The sequence below is a fragment of the Ambystoma mexicanum genome, chromosome 4q (genome assembly GCF_040938575.1).
Source record: "Ambystoma mexicanum isolate Mex_15411 chromosome 4q, UKY_AmexF1_1, whole genome shotgun sequence".
Lineage (NCBI taxonomy): Eukaryota > Metazoa > Chordata > Amphibia > Caudata > Ambystomatidae > Ambystoma > Ambystoma mexicanum.
The window spans coordinates 962,060,359-962,085,215 of record NC_090928.1 but is presented as its reverse complement, the minus strand read 5'-3'; the positions used below and the strand labels follow the sequence as shown (position 1 = coordinate 962,085,215).

Sequence of the window (24,857 nt, the reverse complement as noted above, 5' to 3'; positions counted from 1 at the left end):
TACCACAGAAAGCAGAGGAGAACCCCTGCAAAGCTCACATTGTCCCTCCCCCAACTGCACCTCAACCAATAATGCTTGACCCTAAGCCACCATCTACATTTTGGTGGTAAAAAACAGTACAAATTCGACCAGTTGGGGGTTGAGCAAACACCCGCTACCGCTCATAATAAACTTTCTAGTCCTACTGTTCAGGAAGCAAAATGCTACAAAATATATCCAATAATACAAGCAGAATCGTACATATTAATTTACTTGTGGATGAGTAAGTCTCACATCAGGTATAGGCCGCCTTACTGATGCTGTTAGACCTCTTCGCAGCCTTCGATCTTGTTGATCACACTCTGCTAGTGACGAGGCTCGGAGAGGTTGCAAACAGTTCCACACTTGCATCTAAATGGATAGCCTCTTTTTTGGGTCTCCGCATGGCGAGGGTTTGTGTAGGCAACAACCATTCTACCCCCATTTCCCAAGGCTCGTGCCTGTCACCGCTGCTCTTTCACTTGTATATTCGGCCACTACTGGATCTCCTGAACAGCCTAGGTGTCTAATATACGAACTAAGCAGACGACACTCAGGTTGTTATTCAGCTCAGCAGCCAATACAAGAATGATACTGAAACTCTTAATAACATATACAAAGCCATCCAGAATTGGATGGCCTGTAACTCCTTGGCTCTTAACAACAATAAAACAGAGCTTATGATAATCTCCACCAAGAACACCCGAAATAAGCTAACACCAGACTACTCTAATTTCTTGATAGCTGACAATGGGCCTCATTAGAACGCTGGCAGTATGGGTTTAACAGGGCGGTTAAAGGTGCTGACGCCGTTAAACCCATACCGCCCTATTACGAGGTTCCCTCACGGGCCACGCTCTGGACGTCTGGTCAGACCAGACGTCCTTTGCGGGTCCCATGAGGGGACCAGGGAGCTAACAACGGGCCCGTTACTAACGGGCCCGTTGTTAGCTCCCTCCCCATTCCCATTAAGCCCTATGGGGGCTCGAATGGGAAGGGGGATGGTCCGGTTCCAGGTTCCCTGAATGGGGAAATACCGGGCCCTCCAAGGTCGGAATGGCCCAGTATTTCCCCATTCAGGGAACCCAGACCCGAGTTTGGAGGCAGCCATGCCCTTATTAAGGGCATGGCTGCCTCCAAACTCCTAATGAGGCCCAATGTCATAATTGTCGTAAGGAAAGTGAAAACATTAGGTGTTATCCTAGATGATGAACTCTCTATGAAGCCTCAAGTTTCCAATATCCGGTTAAGCTGTGAGCTCATCAATAAACGGATACAAGACATTCAACCTTTTATAACAACCAAAAACTGTGCTCTCTTGTCCACAGCACTGATTAACTTTAGGCTGGACTACTGTAACAGCCTGTTGACCGGCACTACCTCTGTAAACATACAGGCACTCCAAGTCACACAGAATAATGCTGTGCGCACCATCTTTAAGCAATCACGCCGCACCCACATTTCCATCTTCAGGAAAAAGCTACACTGGCTTCCTGTAAAAAAAAAAACAAATAACACACAAGGCACTAACATTGGAGCACAAATGCGTATCTCTATCATGCCCCACATATCTATCAGAGCGTATTAAGATCAGGCCAAACAGCAGGAACCTTCGATCCACCACTGCGACGGTACTTGTTCAACCAAGATTCAAACTGGCTAGGTTCGGAGGCACTAGATTTGACTCTCAGGCCCCCACGCTCTGGAATCTACTCCTGGCGGTCATACGCCAAATACAGAACTACTCTCTTTTTAAAAAGGCCATAAAAACTCATCTCTTCAATGTCAACTAAGGAAGCATCTCTATTTTTCTCTTCTCAGGCCTGCTTTTCATGTTAAGTATGTCTTGTCTCCTGTTTCTATGTGCGCTCTGAGGCCTGCGGGTATGTGACGGGTTACAAAAATTAAAATAAATAAATAAATATAAAGGGAACCAACTAGTTTGTATGGTCAGACTCTATTCAGTTTACATCTCAGAGCATAATCTAAAACAGAAAATTCTCTAAGATCCCCAAGACGGAAGCGAGAAACGACCATGGCCAGGTTGGCTAAGGATATTGGTGCTAATATTGTGCCTCAATAATTAGATATCTCATGAAAATGTTAATGTAGGTTATACTCCACTAGTTAAACACAAGTGATAGGTATTGATGTAAAATGCTTCACCTCCCCTAATTCCGTTTTAGGCAAATCATCAAGAAGAATTTAGAAGTAGTGTGGTCCAAGGAAACTGGTTTGTGTCATCTTTGACAAATCCCAGGGTATTGTCACTGCTCACATGGGGAGCCTCTTCCCATGAGGCTATGGAGGTGAGGCCACTACCATACAGTGCCCCTGGGGGATGGTACCCTCCCTGGCAACAGTGACAATAGCTTTGGGAGAGTGCAGTATTCACCCCCTCAATTTCTGCTCCCTTGTACCTCTCATTCCCATTAGTCCATTGTGGCCCCCCACACCTCTATGTGTCTCTGTAGAGTAGAGGACATCATTCATTAATTCAGGTAGTACTGAGGTGAGGAAGAGGGAGGATTACCTAGGTGGAGTGCATACAGTCACTGTCATGAAGATAAAGCAAGGTGGCAAAAGCCCACCGCGGAACCAACATACATTAGTACAGTCTATTGGAGGCAGCTCCTGCAATAAAAAACAAAGAAGGTCTGTGTACCTTGTCAAGCCAGCCCTGGAGGAGTGAGGAACTAGACACCAATTCCATGGCAAGATACCCGAGGAGAGTGGAACGATATACAGTCAAGGGGGACAAGTGTCTCTGGTAGCCCCATGCAGTGGGGCCCTCTCCGGGAACAAAGAAAGAGGAAACATGAATGGCGAAGCCAAAATAGTGAGAAGGCGCACAGCTGAGGACGTGAGAAAGAGCCTACCACTGCAGAGCCGTAGAGAGCAGGACGCTGAACGCGGAAGGAGAGCAGAAGCCCTGCTCCACTCCCAGGACAGACTGGAGACTGCAACAGCATTTCCCAAAGGTATGGCAAGGGTCGGGCCAGCTGGTGGGACACCGAGGGGTGCAAATAGATAGAAGAGTGTGAAGGCATCATGAAGGAAGACACTGTTAACAGACTTATATTTTAAACTAAAACAATGTATTAAAAGAAATGTCAGGATGGTTAATGGCCTATCTTGCCTGATGCTAAGGTGGGCTTTCTGTATAGGAATACAACTAAGGAAAGTCTGAGTCAAATAGTCCGCTTGAGAGTCTGTCTGTGTCCACAACTTATGCTTGCCCTCATCATAAAGACTAACAATGTGAAGGGTTGTTAATAACCAATGAAACAATGTTCAACTCAAGGGTCAGTGCTTCTTCAAGCTCTCGCTCTCTTTCCACAATTATAAGATAGTCCCACAAAAGTCTCAAGATTACCTCTCTCGAGGTTCAAGCAAAAGAGTTCAAGATACTCCTTGGGGTTCCCTTCCCCAAGTCTCATGCAGCACAATTAAAAACAAAAAGGAGTCTTGAGATCTCGCTCTCAAGACGAAATTAACAGGTTTTTTCAGCCTCAGGATTCCCTGCCACTACACTTCAACTTCACCTTTTTTACTGGCTTTAGTTAATTTTACCAGTTGGTGTTCTCAATGTCCTGGGCTTTCAGCATTCAGGGTTCGCTGGTCTAGGCGCAGTTGTCAGACTGCACAGTGTACCCATAACAGGTCTCGCAACCAGGATCGCTGGGCTCTTCAACCCGCCGGTTCCTTGGCACTTGCTCCTGTGCACCAAGGTGTTCCTTCTTAAAGTCTTTTGGTTGGCCTCCTAGGCTTATGTACAAAGTTCCACTCTTTGTGGCTTCTCCTTGTTAGCCTCTTGGGATAGTCTTTGATATTCTTATTGTGCTTCACAAGTATATTGCTTAATGGTTTTAATGTGCTTTGAATGTAAGTTGCTTTCGATTCAATAGCTACTTGTGTTGTAAAAAGTTTGAGTTTTCATTCCGAAAAAACACTTGATATTTGAAATGCACTCTTGTAGTTTAAATATATGTTTACTTTCAGTACAGTATTCAAAATGCACTCTTGTAGATAAATATAATTTTGCTTTCAGTTCGGTATTCAAAATGCACTTTTGCAGTTAAATATAAGTTTGCTTTCAGTGTGCTATTCAATAGGGACAGACCAGCACTTGCCTGCGGTGCGCTTCATAGCTCCTCTGTGCCCGCGTGGCCTTCTGACAATCACCTGTGTTCTGCTCCTTCTCCCAGCGGCTCTCGTCGTTTCCCCTCTGCTTCTGGAGCCGGAAAGCACAGTTGTCGTGTACCCTGCTCGCTTGCCAGATGGTTCTTTCTTTGCTGCGGTTCTCTGTCCCCTTTTCAATGGGCGAGGGCAGTGTCCTCTTTAATCCTGGTTTGCCGGCATCCTGTTTCCGTTTCCAGTCCCACTACGGCTGCCTCCTCATAGAGCAGGTCACCTGCTGGTCTCTGCCACACCCGCCTCCCTGCTTCTCTCTCGGGTGTTCCCAGGCTCTCATTTTATGTACCAACCACCTTCTAACAGGCTGCAGGTGTGCCTGGTCAATTAGATCTGCCTGACCATAATTAGGAAGACATGCCTGACCTTCAAAATACTCGGGATGCAGCTTCCTCATCCCAGTACCTAAGTGGTGCAAGTGTGTAGTGTTCTTTCCTCCTAGTCTTTGCTTCCTTGTCACAGTACTATCACATGTCACATTAAGGAAAGTAAGGGGAACAAGCTTATAATAGCCCATAAAGGTTGGGGTAAGGTCAGGTTCATTGTTAGTAGGAAAGGGGGGATACCATGTCTCTCCCAAGGGCACCCCACTCCTAGTCCCCTAAGACCCTCCACCGAGGTGATCATCCCTCACTTGTCCACCCCCAGGGTCAGGATCCAAGACCGATGGCCTTTCGCTGTCCACCTGCGCAGAGGATCCATGGGGAATAGAAGTGAGAGAACTCTCAGATTTCTCACAAGAGACACTTACCAATATCCTGAGAGCCTGAAAGGTATAAAGAAAGAACTGTGAAAGATGGAACACACTTTGTGAAATATCTTATGAGGAACAGTACCTGGCAGTAGAGTACACGAGGTCTGTTTGATTGGACATTGAGTGAAGCTGGGGCAGAGGGCCTACAAAAGTAGTATAGCAGGGCCTGAGACCCCAATACAGCAGGTTCTGGTACCATATGATTTTGGGCGAGGCCCGCGAAAGCTACATACAGGGGTCAAGGACCCATATAAGCAGAAGGAAGCACAGAGTCAAGGGGCTGGGGAACAGGATAAGTCTGGGAGATCATGAGGTGATATACAGGGGGCTGGAACCCCCACAGAAGCCCAAAACAAGCAGCAGAGGAAATTGAGGATATCCCGAAACAACCCAGATGGGTATCGGACCCATGTAAGAGAGAGAGAATAGGGCAAGAAGCCATATCAAGGGGTTGAGGACCCATTGCAAAGAGGAGAGACACTTTTTGGAATTCCAAAGTCTGTGGTCAAGTCGTGCAGGCTATTGAACCCGACTTGATGCTACATTGGTGAATTGTAGAATGAGCAGGGGAAGAGAGTCCCATCCCCTTATTTTTGAGAACTGTGCTATGGTGAAAGGAAGATCTACAGTTATGTCTGGCAGGAGAGTACACCAGACTTGATGCTACATTTTTGTGTATTGGAGAAAAGAACAAAGGAAATGTGTAGTCAAGTCTGATGGGATAGTGAACCAGACTTGACAATACACTTGTGAGCAGGAGAGCAGGGGCTTTTTTGCATGTATTTGAAAGAACGTATGAGAGCGAGAACTTTTAAGTTAAAGAACCACTCATTGTGTTTTTCTTATCAGAAACGGAACATTTGAAAATCATATCCTGAATGAGAGAAGCCTCCTTCTGGATTAAGAAGACACCTGGTTTTTCTTTAGTTAGTTCGGAGTGTAAGGGACAGAAATAGGTTTTGAAACAGGACGGTGAACATTTTACTTTACTGGACATCCTCAGAGAGTCCTTAATATTTTTGTTGAGGAAGGGCAAGCCCTCATAGAAATGGGGCAAGATAGGTTCTTCCTTTTCTTTTACTTTTCTAAATATAAGTCTGTATCAACATGCCACCACTGTGTCAGACATGTACCTCTGCAACCTCACGTCCCCTTGCAAGCTCACAATATGGAATGAGAAAAGGAACCCCAGTGGAATTTCTTGTCCCCATCAAGAGAACATTTTGGGATGTGAGTACTGTTGTAAGATAATCACTAATATGATGTAATGTGGCAATGTAGCAATCCATTTTCTATAATTAGTAATTTGGACTGATGCAGGGACGGGGAAAACTAAAGACAGAGAGAATATAGCACAATCACATATAATAGTAAACATGTAGTGAAAACTTAGATAGTAAACAAGAGCACTTTGTAATGTTGTTACTGTGGTGGTGGTCTAGCATTTAAAAAATATATTATGAGACCATTGAAGCATCTGGCATAGTATTTTCAAGCTAAGAAATATTTTTGATGTGATGTAACCTCACCTTCCATAATATTGCTCAAGGAAGTTAAGAAGAATATTGGGTGGCAGTGGGAACGCTCTTTAAGATGTTCTCTTCATTTTCAGCAATGGAGGTTTTTCTCCCTCAGTTTCCCTGCTGAGTACTGACACTGTGGTAGTGTTGCATTTGCCATCTTAGAAATGTCTGACACTAAGGTGTTCTTGTGGTCCTTGATGGTAGTGGGCAGTTATTGCTCGGTCGGGAGGTCGGATGCCTCAGTATTTCCAAATTTGTGGAGAATGAAGTTGTGATGCTTTGCCATCTGGCCAGGGTTTAGAAACCCTGGCTTTTTTAATTTTTATTACGCTAATACAATTATACAGGTAATTCCATCTCAGGAAGGGAAATCTGCTAATCAGATCTCACTGTCATAAGTTCCATGCCTAAAGCATAGTGTATGCCTGTCCTCTGCTGGATCAGTATCCTTAATCGCAGTGCCTGCTCTTCAGTGGCCTAGAGCAGGTTCAGAGGTCACAGGTTCCCCTTTTACAGCTGCAGTGACAGACACATCTCTGCAGTGCAGGGGCTGTTTGTAAGATTTGCACCTCAGTTGCAAAAACCCATAATTATGAGTCTACTGTCCTGGTAACACATACAACTTTAAATATAAGCCATACTTGATTTTAAGGTATGGTGGATGGTATTTCTCATAATTATTAACATCCACATCAGATTGGTATCACACATGTGTCAGCCCGCAGCTGTGAAAGGGTTATGTGGATTCCCCTCACCCAGGCCATCATTTCTGCTGCTAGTGGGGCTGTAGCCCTGGCAGCGGCCTCTCTTTGTTCCTTTGTGAAGGCCACTAACACTCACCCCAGAGAGCCAGCCACTCCACAGGAAGCTACCTGGGAACAGGAATTAAGGTGCACACTGATTCACAAAATGGGTAGCCTCAGACCAGGGTACTTCATACCAAACGGGGCTTTGATTCTATTGTGAAGGCAAGGTGTCAGGGTTTGTCTAGACAGAATGAGCTCATAGCAGCTGGAGGAAGGTTCCACAATCTTGTTTCTCTCTGCCTCTAGCTTTCCTTCCTGCCCCATACACTTCCTGTAGCACAAAGGACTTTGGGTGTGATGTCTGAGGGCAAAGACCACTTGTTCCAAGACCAGGGATTGGAACCCTAAAACAGGCTAACTTTAGTCCAGTCACCTGGGGGCTTTTGTCTTTAAAAGAAGGGGTCTCCCACTACTTCTTAGATCCCCTTCTGGACAAACACTTAAGGAAGAATTTGCTGGACCTCTATTGAGAGAGTTTATTTTTTCAAAGTCCACCGACAATGAGGTGATGGTTCTGTGTTAAAAGCAGAGCCAAGCTCTGTGCCCTAACCATCCCCAAAGGTCATTGCGGTGGACTGCTGCTGGGACAAGACCTGCCTCTCTGCCAGCCTCAATGGTACCCAGGACTTCACTGTGTTGTAGGACACCTGCAGTTGTGGGCCAGCCTCCCCCATGTTTGGGAACCTGATAACAAGGACTAAAATGTATCCTTGAGTCCCTGGCTTGGGACTCAGAACAACCCGAGAGTCAAGGTAACCAGGATCCCTGTGTTTTGCCATAAAACCAGTTTGAAGTGTGATTCAACCCTGTTTGGTTGCATCAAACCATCAGGACCCTGCGGAGCTGCCGTTGGCACTCACCCGCTCTTCGGACTGCTGAACTGGATATTCAAACCTGTTTTCTGTAGCACTACACTAGCTGAGCGTATCATTGCCCTGGCTCAAACCTGAAGTTCATTGTTGCATCCGTAACTTTCAAAATGCCTCTTCGAACTGCAAGCATTTTCAGTGTTGATCTTCTTTGATAGTCAACCAGAGCCCGGAGACCTACAAATGCCACACCAGAAATGCCTGACTCAACCTGTGCATCCAGTTACCAGCCTCTTTGCAATAGCACCAACTGTGAAACCAACATTGGTGGCCCTTATCATTCGAACTTCTTCGATCATCAACTTGAAACTTAACAAGCTCCTGTTCATCCTGTACCAACCCTGGTGGCCCTCACGATTTGCAGGCCCTCAAGCAATTCATCGAACCGATCCAACTGATTCAAGTGATTGAGACAGAACCTTACTTTTTAGATCTCCTTATTTCTAATAATGTTTATGAACATGCGTGTACAAAAAGGGCATAAATGACACCATGACAGTGCACTACCCGAGAGGGCTAAAAAGATTGCTTCCAAGCTCTGTGCATCATCTGTAAATCATGGGTAAGGATCCCAGTTGCTCTTTCTGCTCTTCTGAAGTTGGTAACACGAGTACTATTAGCGTACACCTACTATCACCACCGCTGGATACATTGGTGGAGATGTACATCTTTATGAGCTGTAATGTGTTATTTTATAGATGCACACAGTGGTAAGTATTCTGATTCCCAAACTTTACCAAAACTTTAAGCAACAAAACCATTCATCAGAAAACCTAGGAACTTTGGTGGTTTCACATTCATTTAACAAACCAACTTAAGTCACATGTTGATCATTCCAGAGAGTAGTGCTCCTTGAAAACTCATATCCTGTCCATGTCACTTGCTTTTCCTATGGTACTCCTCAAACCAGTGAGAGGAATGACAGAACACTGTTCACGTAAATCCACACTTGAAGAGCAACATGCAACACATCCAATGACCGACAACCCAACAGAAACAAACCTACGAGCAAGAGTCTGCAAACAGCAAAGCCATACACCAGACACACTTGACCAATATCACAAAGCACACCATCGATGGAGAAGGACACTGTCACTGCTGGGGCAGGACATGGAGCAATACAATCCTGCAACAGTACAGTAAAAACATGCTGGAATCATCTATTTATTTTTTTATCATTATGTATTCATTTATTTCTAATGTGCCGAAAGCCCTCACGCATCGGGGCGCAACACATACACATAGGGACAAAACAAAAAGAAACGGGACAAGGTCAGAGAATTGCAGAGAGAGGAAGTTACTTGAACAGCACGGTTTTCAAGGCTTTTCTAGGCTTTTCTGACGGTCCTGCAATTGTGTTGTGTTGTAAAGATCTTCCCAAGCCATTTTCACGCCTGTACTTCTGACATATGATCTGCATTTTATTGGCAGGCTGAAGAGCGCTGGTAGGATAATACAGCGGTGTCAGAGCTTTCAAGTAGTCTGCGGTAGCTCCATACACACATTTGTGGATGATGGAACCTGCTTTGAAATTGTATACGATCCTGAATGAGTAGCCACTGCAGTTTCCTTCGGTGGGCTGAGACATGCTCCCATCTAGTGAGTTTGTTAACAATGCACATAAAATAGTTTTGTAACACTTGGCATTTCCTTAGATTTCTGGATGAGGCTCCAATCAGTAAAGAGTTGAAGTAGTCGAACCTTGTTAGAACAGTGGCTCGGGTGATGATAGCAGTATTGTCTCTGGTGATAAATGGGTGAATATTTTTGAGAAGATGAAAAAAGTAGTTAAACATTTTTATCAATTGATTGACATAGGCATCAGAGTTTAATGAAGCCTCCAGGTAGATGGCCAGGGTTTTCACCTTACTATGTACTGGAATACAACTTGTGCTTATTTTGAAGCTAGAATAAGCTGCACTATGTTTTGCCCGTGCTTCCTTAGAACCGAAGTTCAACAGTTCTGTTATTATTGCAGTTCAGGCAGAGCCAATTAGATGACATCCAATCTTCAATTTGATTATATATAGTTGAGAGGGCTGCATGGTCTGTCGTATCGTCACCTGTTTTTTATGACTACCTGGGTGTCGTCTGCGTAGTTTGTAAAGAAGGCACCCAGATTGTCTAGTAAAGAGCAGAGATGCTAGATATAGAGACTGAACAAAATGGGAGATAGGCTTGCCCCCCTGCAGTACTCCACACCAAATAGAGGCATTAGGAGAGCAGGCCTGGCCCCACTGGATTTGTGAATCACGGTCTGACAAGAAGGAGAGGAACATATCAACTGCTTCATCACAGCACTGACCGAGGTGGTGCAAGGACTGTTTAAGAATGATGTGGTCCACCAAATCAAAGGCTGCAGACAGGACCAACACGGCCAAAATACCCGCTTTACCCTCTTCTGTGATGCAAAGCATATTTGACTAAAGGTCCACTAGATCAGTCTCAGTGCTGTAATTGGGACAAAAGACTGACTGTCTAGGATGGAGAATGTTATTAGCTTCAATAAATGACTGCAACTGCTTATATGATGCCTTATTAGAAGGATATTGCAGTTGGGAATAGGTCTAAGATTATGGGGGTCTTTAGGGTCGAGGTTGGGTGGACTTAGGCACCCTTCATTCTCTAAAGGAGGCATTTACCAGCCTGGTGAGAAATGGAACAAACAGGTCCCTTTGTTCCAAGATAGTTTTTGGTGAAATTGTGTTTTCTGAACATGATGTGGGTTTCATGGACATAAGAATTTCTTCTGTGTCGTGTGTATTTATTTCAGAAAGGGAGAAGGCGGGGTTACTTAACCCTTGATTGACTCTAGAAGGATTTTACATATATTGGTCATAGCCTGCATTTTTACTTCTGTTTTCTCAATAGCCTTGATGATGTATATTGTATCAGCCTGTTTCCAGGCCTCTTTATAAATAATCCTCGGATTGATGTTTTAGCCAAGTGCATTCTAGTTTCCGTTTCTCCCTCTTAAGGGCATTCAGTTTCTAACTGAGCAATTTTTGATGGCGGGGGTTTTCTCTAGCTAGTCTGGTTTTGAGTGGCACAACCTTATCAAGCAAAATGGTTAACATTTTTGATATAGGTGGACAAGATGTTCAGCTGATTCGGTTTCAGAGGTTTCCGACATGATGAGTTTGATACAGATTGCAAGATTCTTGGGGTCTATCTTCTTGGGGTTCCTACTGGTGACTAGTTTAGCTGAATTAGGTTGTTTAGTATGCCCTTCAGGTAGCTTAATATGCAGCTCGATGGTATGATGATCAGACCAGATACATGGCTGTGTTTGATCGATCTGGGCTGCAAGGTTTCTAGTAGTCACCCAATCTAGAGTGTGGTTTTTGTCAGTAATGGAAGCATCGTTAATAACTAGAAAGTTTATGTTACTCAAAGCTCTCTGAAGTTCAATCACTTCTTTACCCATTTTATCACCCTTCAAACGGTTAAGATCACCAAGGAAGAGAATGGTGCGATTGGGGCCTTCTAGGTGATTCAAGATTTGGGTTATTTCATCATTAAAGTTGGGCATTGTTGAAGATGGCCTGTAGATCATCACGATATTTAGGCAGCTATTGGGGTTAGGCGTCATCTTGGCGAGCAGTATTTCACATTCCTGACAATAAACTGGGGATGCAAACAAACCTAGGCTGGTTTTTGCTATGATTGCCACCCCATACGCCTGATTCCCTGCTTTTGCATAGAATGGAGTACCCATGAGGGTACTGGTAAGCTGATAGCCGGGCCACTAGGGTCCTTGATCCTTGTTTCCATTAAATACAGGATATCCAGATCTCTGTCAACTATCATGTTGTGAATATTGCTGCCATGGTTGTTCACAGATCTGGTATTAAGGAGTACTATTTTCAAAGAAACTGCTGACATGATTTTAGGTTTGGGGGGACACAGTTACTTGCTGGTTTTGGTTGCTGGATGTTTAGTATGACCATGTCCTCAAAACAGTCTGCTTTCATATTAATATCATTGTTTTTACTGGCTGAAAGGAGCTTGGTTTGCTTCCCTAGGTTGAGTGACAACCTTTCGTCCAAGCGTGAGATGTGGCAATCTTTGGTGGTGTTAGGATATGCATTTTGGGGCGCTTGTGGTTGAGGACAGGCAGTATGGGTGTTCACAAAGTCAGTGGGAGGGCGTCCGTTTGGATGTTTACGTCTCTGTTGGCTACTAGATTTTGTGAGGTAACCAGGACATCCTTTATTTTCAGTTTCAGCCTATTAACAAGGGTGATACGGTGAGCTCGGAGTAGAGCCAGTGATAATGATTCAGCTTCTAAATAACCCAATTCGTAGCGTAAAATGTAATAGGGTATACCAACAATAATACGTTGGCGTGGGTAGCTTGGATTGACCTGTATAAATGAGGAGAGTGAAGCACCGGGCGCCGTGAGCATCAATGACCGGCAAAGACCGGCTTGTTACTGAAGTGCTGGCGCTGAAGGGCTTGACGTTTCAATTAGTAGCGTGAAGGCAGGCTGGGAGATGCAGTTCCGAGATGTCTGGGAAAACCCAACTCTCAGCAAGGAAATTTAAGAATCAGAAACATTAGAGTGCTTTTCTCTCTGCGTTATTCAAACAACTAGTATACAGAAAATGGGTGGAGGAAGAAACACACCTACCCGCCCCAATTATGCTAGCGAAGACCGGCTTGTTACTGAGCCTGTAATGGGGAATAAAATGGGAAAATCTATTATATTATTGTGCTTTGGGTGGGATAATATTGCCTGCTTGTCCTTAATAGATGCAGTAAACTCGTCGTGTACTGTAAGTATGGGGCAGGACAGGACAGTAGCCAACACTTCTGACAAGGAAACTGCTTGCAATATCCTGTTTACTCCTCGAGCACGCGTTTACATGGACACTCCATTCTCCTATTCATTTTACCTTTACTGGCAACCCTTTCCTTATTAATGACAACGTTTCATGTTCAAGACATGAAGTAATTATTATTTTGATCTTTCTTTTCTCCAGGAACACCGGTCTGGTTTTTTGTGAAAATTGCTCCAATTCGGAACGAACAGGACAAAGTTGTTTTATTTCTTTGCACCTTCAGCGACATAACTGCGTTCAAGCAACCAATCGAAGACGACTCGACCAAGGGTGAGTGACTCGTCAACGAAAAACTATTTGAAATATTTCTGATCAATACATTAGCATAGGAAGTGATCACATTTTTTCTGAAGGCTCACTCAATAAATTAAATATGACCAGGGCTCTATTTAACCATCGCTTAAAAAAAATAAGGTGGGTCCATTTTCAAAATTCCGTTGTTTTCTGAATCACTAGCACGAAGTATGTGCCATTTTTATTTTACGCCTTATTTATTTAGTATTCAGTGCACCGTTCCCCTGGCAAGTCACTGTGCAACAAAGTAGAACATACTGTACGAGGTCCACCTGGAGTTGACTGTTTCCCAAAATGTTTTGATTTTTGTACATCAGTCCCCCCATTTTCCGGTACTGCTAATTTTCTAGTGGAACTTTCACGTGCCAGTTTATAAAATAATGTGCCGTTTGAATTGTATCATGGGGAACCAGGCCTGCCACAATGCTCATGTGCAAGATTGTCTGGTTGTGTGATTTTACTATAGTGGAAGAAATGTCACTTGTGGCTGCAGGCAGCACACATGAAAAGCACATGTCATTTGAAATTATTGCAATGAAATCCTGTTAGTGGAAGCAACTGGGATAGGTTGAAAATAAACAGGTAACATGCTGTATTAAACTTAATTACTTTGAAAGATCTAAATTGCAATATGCTTGATATAACTATGATTTTGCTAAACTTTAATTTCAGCTAAATGAATCCCCACAAAACATCCTTAGTTAATAACGTTTTCCTCAACTAGGTAATATTTCCCTGACATTTCTATGGTATTGTTCTTGTGTGCTCATAGAGTAAAGTATGCATAGGATATGCATGGTGCAAACTTAGCTAGTAAGGAGTGGAGCGCTGCTCAAACAATAAGGAGTGGTGACAGAAGGGAAAGGACAAGGAGAGCCGGGAGAAAGAAGAGCGGGCAATGTGTCCTCATTGTATAACGAAAGGACACGTTTATTAGCATGTGATATCATTTTATCATATATGGGTGAGAGTGATAATTTTTCAGAGCCATGTCTCCTTCGTAGCGTAGGGAGGTAGCTGATGAACTTTTCCTAAATGTTACATTGTCACAGCCATTGGGTGCTGGGCTCAAGCAGCTACACGGTTCATGAATTCAGAGCCACAAACCTAGCCATGGCGTTTTTTTTCCCCAGGGAGAAGTTATTCATGCTATCAAAAGTGCAAGGTACATTTACTAGAGGTTGATGCGAATTGGGCACGTCTTCAATCTTGCAAAGCAAGAAGTGGTATATTTTAATCGAATTATGTGAAGATGTGATTCATGCCATTTTGAACCTACATGATTTCCCCTTTTTAGGAGATTGGACGTGTTCTGCTCCATCCCGTCAGGGTAAGGGGCTTGACATATATGTGAATATGTTTGACATTGATTTAGAATTCTCAAATATCATGTCAATCTTCTAAAAAGATGGGTCACTACAAGTTAAATAAATGGATTGCGTTCTACAAGGTGTTGGTTGTCATGGGCACGATGTTGCCATGTGGCCAATTAAGCCATGGGCAGCACAGAGTTACTAGTGTTTGCCATAGTAGTATAGGGATTAAAAGATGATGATGCCGTGTAGTTTCTTATCAAACTCTAGACTGGGCATTTTATCATTGCACGCGATATGCCAAGCTAGTGGCTCGACTCAATAGGCCACAGGCACCTTGCCTTTACATGATTTCAGCCTGAATATATTTTACAATGTAGCTCGGATTGACATTCTAATTCAGGAAAAGAGAATTGGTCAAATCAAAATTACAAATCTTTTCTTTGAAACACGTGCAAGTCACGGAATTACCCCGTAGTTCCATTTGCCATTTTGCTCTGGTGTGCTTGCTGCAGTGTCCCCTCTCTTGACTTTGTCAATTAAAATTATTCAATGTATAATGCTGTCCAAGCTCGTCTTCCCTTAATAAACCCTTTATTAAAATCATAGCCATGCTAAAACTGGCACTCGTTTTACGTTCAATCTATTTATCTGATTCTCTATTGATCGTTTCCAACATTTATGCTTGATGTTGTGCGTACAGCTCCACGTGGCTTGTGTTTCAGCATCTATGCTTACAATTTGTTGGATCTACCACCTTTGTGGGAACTGTTTGAGTATTTTACTTTGTTTATTAAAATGGCTAGTCTGAAATGCCCATATCCAATAAATTTAGTTTGAACCTGTTTCTTCCTACTGAATGCCTTCCACAAAACTGTTCTACTGGTATTTTAGTTTTTTAGTATGATTGTCGGACCATTACTAATTGGTATAGACTGGACACGCTCACATAACAGCCACTCCTAGCACATAACTTGAATGTGTTTCCTTTCAGCCACTTGTAAATACTTATGTCAATGTGTTTTATGAGCCATGGCAGGGGCGTTGCTAGGGGGGGGGGCTAAGGGGGCTATAGCCCCTGATCTTTTGGTTGTAGCCCCGGATAGAATCTCAGGAGCTACAGCCAAAAGACTAGCTAGCCCCCAGTCCCAACAGTTCCGACAGCAGAGTAGCCCCGGGTCTTTTCCAGACCTAGCAACTCCCCTGAGCCATGGTAAAACAGTTTGGGTTCTGGAAGAGCACAACAGGCTGCGGTGTCCTCTGTTAACACAGCTGGGAGTCAGTTTTGTTCAGTGGCAAGCGTTTTTTTGGTTCAAAGTCCCTCCCATGGGGTAACGATATCTGTGCTGCTGGTGTCCCCACTGGAGCACCACAGAACCCCATGCTATCTACCGTCTTTCCACAAAGCTCTGCGTATACACCTGCACATTCCAACAGAGCAGCCCAAAACAGCTATCGACTGAAGGGTTTAGAAGCCCATAAAAAATACCTTATAAGATTCTTTTAAGTAGCTTATAACAACTTGTGAGAAACTAGTTGGATTTTCAGAACAATAAAATGAATTTTATTTGAAAATATGACACTGTAATGCTCATTGAATTCTTGTCAAATCTTACAAGTTTAACATAGGATTTATGAAAGATCTATGATTCTGATGAGATCATTATTAGAAAATCAATAAGAAATTGTTGTATGAAGGGGTTAGGAGGGAGTAGAACCTGTGAACACAGAGAAAACATGACATGTTATTTTCAGCCAACCTTGTTGTGCCCTCATTAGCCTGTCCCCAGCTCCAGCGTTTGTCCACCGTCTTAGCATGTAAGATTCCAAGTGCTGTGCAGGGGTTCAGATTCAATTTTGCCTGCTCAAAGCTGATAAGAAATATTATCCACCTAAAGGGATATCAGTACCTTTTGTGAATACACAAGTCTCATGTTATTCCCTTAGGCAAACTGCGTGAGGCTCCAGTGCCAAGGGAAATGACATGGTTGAGAGTAGGCATTCCCCCTTTCATATCATTCCATGTGTACGTTTCCTGGCACATGGTTTACCATACAGTATCAAAACCCGCAAGTAGCAATCCATCCCGATTCTTCTCAGTACGGAGAATAGGAAATACTTTTCAGCATCAAGTAGTACCTCCGTAGCACAGCAAGTCAGCTCCATCGGATGCAACAAGGAGAACAGCCTTCAACCTACATGACGTCGACCTCCCTGGGACAAAGCTTGTTTGATCAGACAGGATGAAGAATATCCTCAGTGGACCTAATCTTATTATCCAACTTAATAAATTAGATGGGTCGACACGAACCACAGTCCGCTTGGGGTTTATCCCGCTTTATAATACGTATGATCAATGCCACTCTGGACATAGCTGGCAAAGAACCTGCGTTAATCACCTCTACATACATGGCCATCAGCTGAGGAAGTATAATTTAATTGAAGACCTTCTAAAATGCGATGGACAGACTGTCAGGTCTTTGATGAAAGCGCAGATCTACACCGTCAACCCATCACAGGGTGACTTGCTCTCTACATGCAAATATAGAGGCCTCTGTCTACTCTAATCTGGATGAATAAAGGGATTCATATAAGCACCTAAATTTGTTGTGGATGTCTTTATCCCTGGGCGACGCTTATCCACCTAAGAGACGGTTCTCCCAAATACCTGTCCTTGTTGCCCCCTAAACCATAACAGCATCCCGCCATGCCTCTCTCCCTCACGAAACAATTCAGCCTAAACACCAGTAATTAGAAATTTAACCTCTTCTGCCGTATGCCCACAATCAACCAGCTCAACATGAATACTGGATAGCTAATGGGAGTAACCTCTTTCCTCTTCGTTCGCCTCTGGGGCACTCTCCAACCTGTGCAGCCTGCCTCAAAGAGACTTCAGAATGCCTGACTCATTGGAAATATACATGCCTATTATATATATGCTTTGAAACTCTCCAACATTAAAAAAATAAGAATAATGAGACTAGAACTTCATAGCACATTATACGATGTAGAGCTGAATATATTATACATTTTGCCAATATCTAGTCTATTCTTTTGAGTTTTAGTATAGCACCAACAGGCGAGGATCAATAAAAAGGATCAATATGTATTCTTCACATTAACTGCACCCTACCTGAACGAATGGTTATACGACCATTGTGCTGCACAGACACTGGTCAAACATATCGGTGAGTGAACACATTTCATAACACAAGGTTAAAAACACAATTTGAAAGAATGGAATTTAACCAACTTTACATATTTTTATACAATTTATGCTAAACAGTTTATATGATAGGACCAGTAGAACTGGATATTACATCATAAGGGAATGATGCTAACAGTCTTGATATTTTGGTGGGGCTGGTCGCTTAATGGCTATTCACACTAACAATTGAGCATGGCACATGCAATAAATGCAAGTATGGAATATAAGAGCTCATACATGGAACAAACACAGTTAAGAATTTCAAATTGACACACGGTGGTGATATAGACTTAGCGCATGCTAAGCTGGTGTGGTGGGGAATGCCCTTGATTTACGGCACAAGATGATTAGAAGGTCTGAGGAACATAAGCTATGACCATGCACAAGGGGTGTTTTAATGGAGGATAAGCACCAGTCATTAAGACTAATGGAGATACATTGATGAATAATGTTTCTCTCTGCTTTCTCCCTTTTTGGTTTACTCTGTGGTTTTTTCAATAATTTTGAATATCATCAGTGATGTATGTGAATGTATTCTTGTATTCCTGAATTGAAGCTATAATGGTGTTTAAGGATATGTTAAAGGAATGTGCCATACTGACAGCAACAGTCTTGAGAAAGACCTAGGGGTCGAAACACGTGTAGACTAGTAACCTGATGGGAACATACTCAAGTGTAATGTTTATGGCAAGAGCTAGGATTCCCAAAAGCTACTTCATTTTCTGTACTGATTTGTTTACTAATTTCAAATATTGGGAATAGAAATCCAAGAATCACAACCATTGGATTATTACAATCCTTGCAGTTGATGTTTCTGTTTATTTCATTGTTATAATCGGTGTAGGGTAACACCTATATTAACAAGGGTTGCAGCAATCCGAATTTAAATTGACTAGAGGGTACTGAAGCGCACTTGTACTCTGAATTCACCCTAAAATTGTTATGGTCCGATAATGTGTGTGGCAATGAGATACAGTCTGTCACCCAGTGGGAGGCATGACCAGACATGGGAAAACATCTATCCAGGGTACATTAAGGTGAACCAAAGAATAAAAACAAAATCCCTACTATTTTCAGGGGCTCACATGCAAAATATAGGTTGCAGGGATATTCTTGTCCAAGTGTGCCATCAATGCAGTGGAAACATCTCTATCCCTCCTTATGGAGGCGTGGTTTACTAGGTTTGCACATGGCTTAAATACACGTTCAGCAGAGTGATCTTGTGCACCCCAATATTACTGGTTACCAGTAGCAGACTCCCCATATCTGGTTTCCTAAAATTACTGATTTTATTTTAAAAGTCGAATTGAAAACACATGATTAAGAAACAGGGCCAGTATCACATTTTCTTCAGGTAGAGCCAAAAATGTGTTTTGTATCTTCCATGTAGTGACAGGATATTGTAGGTTTCCTGGCAACAGAAACTCTCAAGTTTTAACTTGTGCAGTCTCAATATGCCAATATGCCTTCAGCTTCACAATGATTGTCTCGCTTACACACAGTGTGGCAAATGCAAAGAATGTTACCCATTTTCTAACTGTGTAGTGTCTGCTGCTAATTTAGCATGTCTCATGCTCGGTAATGGATGCCACCCATTTGAGCTTAAACATACAAGACACATTGTTGGTCTCCTGCGCCCTTCACACGTAAAGGGTCCTGAACAATAGTTGTCTGACAGCTGTTGGTCAGAATTGGTACTGGAGGGGTATCTTCTGACTTTGCTGATGTGATTGCATTTCTGGACCTGGATTCATAGTTGGCTATAGTGTGTCATAAAACCAATATCTATGGTCAGACCGGTGTCTTATAGGTTAGGCATCTTAAGGTAATTGAACTCCCACAGCCTTCAATATGTACTATTAGTTTTAAAATCATCACCAATAGATACTGCTCTGAATGCCCATCCTGTATAAAATGTAGACCCAGTAGGGTTTCTGTTTTGAGTTGTTGCATCTACATAGGTTCATCCACTCACAGACCTCTTTGCAGGTATCACCCACATAGTTCCGTTGCATGCACTTTTTGCATTGGATGGGGTTTGCACCATTGGGTGATTTGCAGTTGTATGTCCCTTTTATCTGTAGTATGCAGTTTTGTGGGGTTGTTTTGGCAGATCCAGTGCAGATGTGTTGGCATGTTTTGCATCTCCTGCTGGTGCAGTGTTCCAGATCTTCTTTGTTCTTCATCTAGTGCAAATGTACTCCTTGACAGAATGTTCTAGGTTTTTTGGTTGCTTGTATGCATTTAGATGAGCTTCTGTGTGGATGTCTCTCAGCTCATCACATGTGCTAAACATTTGTTACAGGTCCTTAAAGATTGTATTCATTATTCTGCTAAACATTTGTTACAGGTCCTTAAAGATTGTATTCATTATCCTGCTGTTATGTTTATGAAAACTACTAACACACATTTTTTTAACTAAACATAAAAATCCTATTTATTTGTCTTAGTGCTAGATGGCAGGTGACAGCCAAAGGTATGCATTCTGTCTCCCTGCTGCCTCTGTATTGGAGCAAGTTGTCTCTGTATATTTTCAATGCCTAATCAAATTGTCTGTCAATTTGTCTAGCTGAGTGACCCTTTTGCATAAAGGATGTGCGAAGTGTGGCAGGATGGTTGTCCCTTGTCCCAACTTCTCAGTGATAAGCTCCCTCTTGCCACCCCTAAACAACTCCGTAGCAGAACAACTGTAGCATAAATCACTGACTGCAGATAAGAGGCATTCAAGTGCACCCCACCCACCACACATTCAAAAGATATGTCTGCACCTGAACTAGACAAAAGTAGAGAACAGATATTGGGACCCAATTACTAAACATATGAAACTGTAGTAGGGCCCATCAGACCCCCCCCACCCCCAAACCCTGGATCAAAAGGAAGAACCCAGCTAGTCAGTCTCAGTCTCCGGAGCATGGGAGGTGTATAGACTCTGATCCACAGGCCTAGTGGAGCCTAAAGCCGGGCAGTCATGGAACTCATCAGCAGTGTCCGATGTCGAAGAGAAGTGAATTTTTCCATTGCACATGATTCTCAGCTTGGCTAGAAATATCAAAGCATACTGGATTTGTTTGTCTCTGAGCCATCTGCACTGAGTTTGTAAAGTCAAGGAAGAAGATTGTGTCCACTCAAATGCCAATTTATTTTTTCCCTGTCAAGGTTAAGTCTGAGACACCCGCTCACAGAACGCACAGCACTAAGTTGCCTCCCTGCTAGTTACATGCTTTATAAATCCCAGGCATACACGCATGAATACATACATACATACATACATACATACGCCAATATTGTGGGAGTTACCCTACTGAGAACAGCCCTGGCCAAGTAACCTGATCCCTGTGATGGTTCCCATGCAGGGGAGCCTACTGTCATGTTTTAGCTCACTACACCTTTCACAGAGGTAACCTGTACATGTGCATATCAGTCCAGTCCTACTCACAAGGATAGTCCAGCACCGAAATACTAGGCAATTCTCCTCTGAAAAAGAGTACCAACAGCAACCCCAGACATGTTTCTGCCTTGTTAGATGTCATCAGAGAGATGAAGGTGCGTCTCTTTAGGCATCAAGAGAAATGGTCCATGTCTGGTTTACCCTTTTGCCTTAGGGTGAAATCCCACCCGCTCCAAAATGTGTCAAAATTGTGGGAGCTTCTCTACCCAGAGTGAACACAACTAAATAACCTGTTATGTGGAATGATTCCAACTCAGGAGGGGCCACAACATTTTTTTGTTAGCTCACTGTACCTTTGACAGAAGAAAAACAGCCTTTCACACATCAGTCTGGTCCCACCCACAACAACAGTCCAGCACCGGAATGCTCAGCAGTTACCCTCCAAAAATGAGTACCACCATCAACCCCTGACACATGTTTCTGCCTTGATCGGTTTCATTGGTGAGGTGGAGCCGTGTCTCTCTATACACAAAGAGCAAGGGGCCCACATCTCAATTACCTTTTTGAAACCCACGATGATCTCACATTTTTGGCATACATGCATAGGTGTGACCCACCAAATAGGTGCTGGATCACAGTCTCTACAAAGCTCTCCATGTTTTTAATATCCGAGTATTCTGACATTTCTAGACTGCACACATTATTCTGCCTTGATCTCCCTTCCAGGTCCCCATGCATTGCCTCTATCACCTTATGCAACTTTGTCATCCTCTTCACCTTCTCCTTGGCCACAGCAGCAGAGCCTGCACGGTTTGCTATCCTGTTCTCACCTCATCGTCTATTCCGTTGGTAGTCCACGCATGTCAGTAGGAATTCAACTTTGCATGCCTGCTTACCACTGATGCCACTGATGCCAGGCTTAATTTCCATAAACCTTTCTCAAATATTTGCAGCCTCCTCGGCTTCCATCTGGAACCAAGTGTTGTCGACTTGTACTGCTAGGGTGCTGGAGGCAGTTCTTTGTTTTTCTTTGTTTAAAAGGGAATTTATTGAGATTCTTTCATGTTTAAATCTTCCCGGCGAACCCTTTACCCGCAAAGGAGAGTCAGGCAGCAGTCTTGCAGCTCAGAGCACTTCACTCTTACATGCGGAGCCTGTCCCCATTGTTCTATGTTTAGGGCTGATTCTGCTGGGACAGCCATCAGGAGGACCTTTCACCACCTTATTATTACAGAAAGATTGCCATCAATTGGCTCCACCTAGCACAGCCCAGTATAGCCCAAGCCACTACATACCAGGCGCCACAAGATGGAGGATCCGGCCAGGACTGAAGTAATGTATTCCAGACTATGCAGTGGGGGGCTATCCTAAATCCAAAAAAGGCTTGCATCCTATTCGCAATCTCTATTCAGGCCCTGTGGCACTTTGCTGCTACAAAGTGGACATATTTCAAGAACAACACCCCAAGGCAGTGTGCAATACCCAAAGGAGGGCAGCCACTGGAAGGTGAATGCATTCACATGAGTCTTGGCCACATACAGCTTGGACCGAAACCCCACCAGACTCTATCTCTGGCAGAACTCTGCATTATTAAGGCACTTGGATGGATTTGCCACACTTCACAGGCATGGGACTTCAGCTTCCCACACTCCGGTGCCACTAGCTCCCCGCCACAGTGTAGGGGGTGGCTCATCAGACAAAGGTTGATTTTGAGATTTGAGATTTTTAGGCAGGGTCTAATAGCCGTTACATCGCAGTGCATGCTGCATTGAAGTCTGGAGAGTGTTTCCGGCTGTGCGGATCTCACTGGGCTTGACAGCATTAGAAAGTGTATTAAAATGGCGCCCTTCTCCTCAGCTGATAGATGGTAGCCTGCTGGCATTAGTTTGATAGTTTAGGCGTGTTTACAGACCAGCACGTGTTTCGCACGTTTGCTTCTTTACAGTGAAAGCCAGAATGTATGTAAAGTTATCATACCTAAATGAATGATTTTAGCATCACAATGAATAACATTCATGACCTGTAATTGAGCACTAGCAAAACAGACGTGCTTACAGAAAAAAAAGAGGTCATTCCTCCAAATATGGTCATTATTCTCGAACGGCAAATGGACGAGAAAATCGTTAATGATATTGACATCGAATGTTTCTCTTCTATTTCCATGATAGCAACCAATATTTAACGAGCCCTCCTTTTATCCTTATTGCATAACGTCTATCTTTCATCCACTGGGTGCCATGTCCTGGTGCTCTTCTAGAATGACGACCGAAATATCTTTTTTATTTCTGTACAAATAAATGTTTCGGATGCAAATCGTTGCATACTTGTAGACTTTCTATTTCAGTCATTGGCGGTTCTTTCTTATTAGTAAGTGCTCTCTACTTTTCAAAAACAATTTTCAAGAAATGGAAGTCTCAGGCCTGCCACTCTGACCCTTTATTAAACCATATACCATTGGGTCTTTCAGCAGTGGCTCAATGACTGTAAAAACGCTGATAGGCGTACCTGCTACTGCTTTCCGTTAACTAGACATGATTTGAAGGGAGGCTAGTCCAGGTGCAATGCAGAGCAGCACGGGTTCGAATCTCAGGCCCGAGCTTAGAGGCTGCTCTCCGGTATTAAGCGTGTTATAAAAGAACATGAATCCGTTTATTCTCCCCACCTTTTGTAGCTGTATTTTATGATTTGCAGCTTTAGATATTTTTACAATGATATACTGTACAGATCCTAAGTAGTCTTTTATATTGATTTGCTCTTTGCACATGTTATGAAATGGGTCAAAAAGAAAGTATGATTATAGCCTCCTAGACTTCGAAAGAGGACAGTACCCACACCCATGTTTTTACCCAAGCACAAAAAGCTGAGCCAGGGCAGCCTCCCAATAAAGTCAGCAGCACTTTGTAGTACAATAAAATAGGTACAATATAAAGTCCAGTTTCTCGAAAACAAATTGTTATTTAGATTGTATTATTTTTTGGGAACTGGATAGTAAATACGTTTTTAGTTGTACGCACATGACTGCATCTTTTGGAACTGGAAGGAAGTGTTGAAGATGAAGGGCATTATTGCCAAGCTGCTGCGGAAGTCGGAATGTTTAGAACGAGGGCAATAACGGAGATTGACCGCATTCTGGTGGTCAATAATTCCTTCCATTAGGCAATACGGTCACTTGTACAGCGAAAGCAGATGGCTCTGCCTTAGGAGTCTCATAAACTATCTTTATGATATCTTCCAGATTTTCTAGGAGTAATGATACTAAACACAAATGCTTTAACAATCGGTAAACCCGACGCACGTGCACCCTGGGCGGTGGCCCTCACTCTGGATAGAGCGCTATGGGTTTTCTAAAATTGTAAAACTGTGTGAGATCACCCCACTTTAGGCTACTGTGGCTGAGCTGCTATGTGTTCACCTTGTGTCTCTTGTCAAGTTTGCCCTGTACCTTCATCATTAAGTGTATCTGAATGTACAGACGTGGACGTCTCTATGGGCGGGCAAACGAGGCTTATGCCCCAGGTTCCCACCTTAGTAGGGCCCCCACATCTACCTGATTCCAAGCAGTCAGTGCCTATTATTTCCATAATATTCCATTATGTTTTATGGTGCTCTGCTACAGCTCTAAACCTGCTGCCTGAATGTTGCTCAC

The 24,857-nt window shown here is 43.3% G+C and overlaps 1 protein-coding gene across 1 annotated transcript in view; it reads left to right on the top strand.

The window, feature by feature from the left end:
• KCNH1 (potassium voltage-gated channel subfamily H member 1) overlaps positions 1-24,857 on the top strand; it is a 2,382,450-nt gene that overhangs the window by 394,362 nt on the left and 1,963,231 nt on the right. The window contains exon 5 of the mRNA XM_069608514.1: positions 13,150-13,278. Coding sequence (XP_069464615.1) covers positions 13,150-13,278 — 129 coding nt within the window. The remainder of the gene's footprint in view (positions 1-13,149; positions 13,279-24,857) is intronic.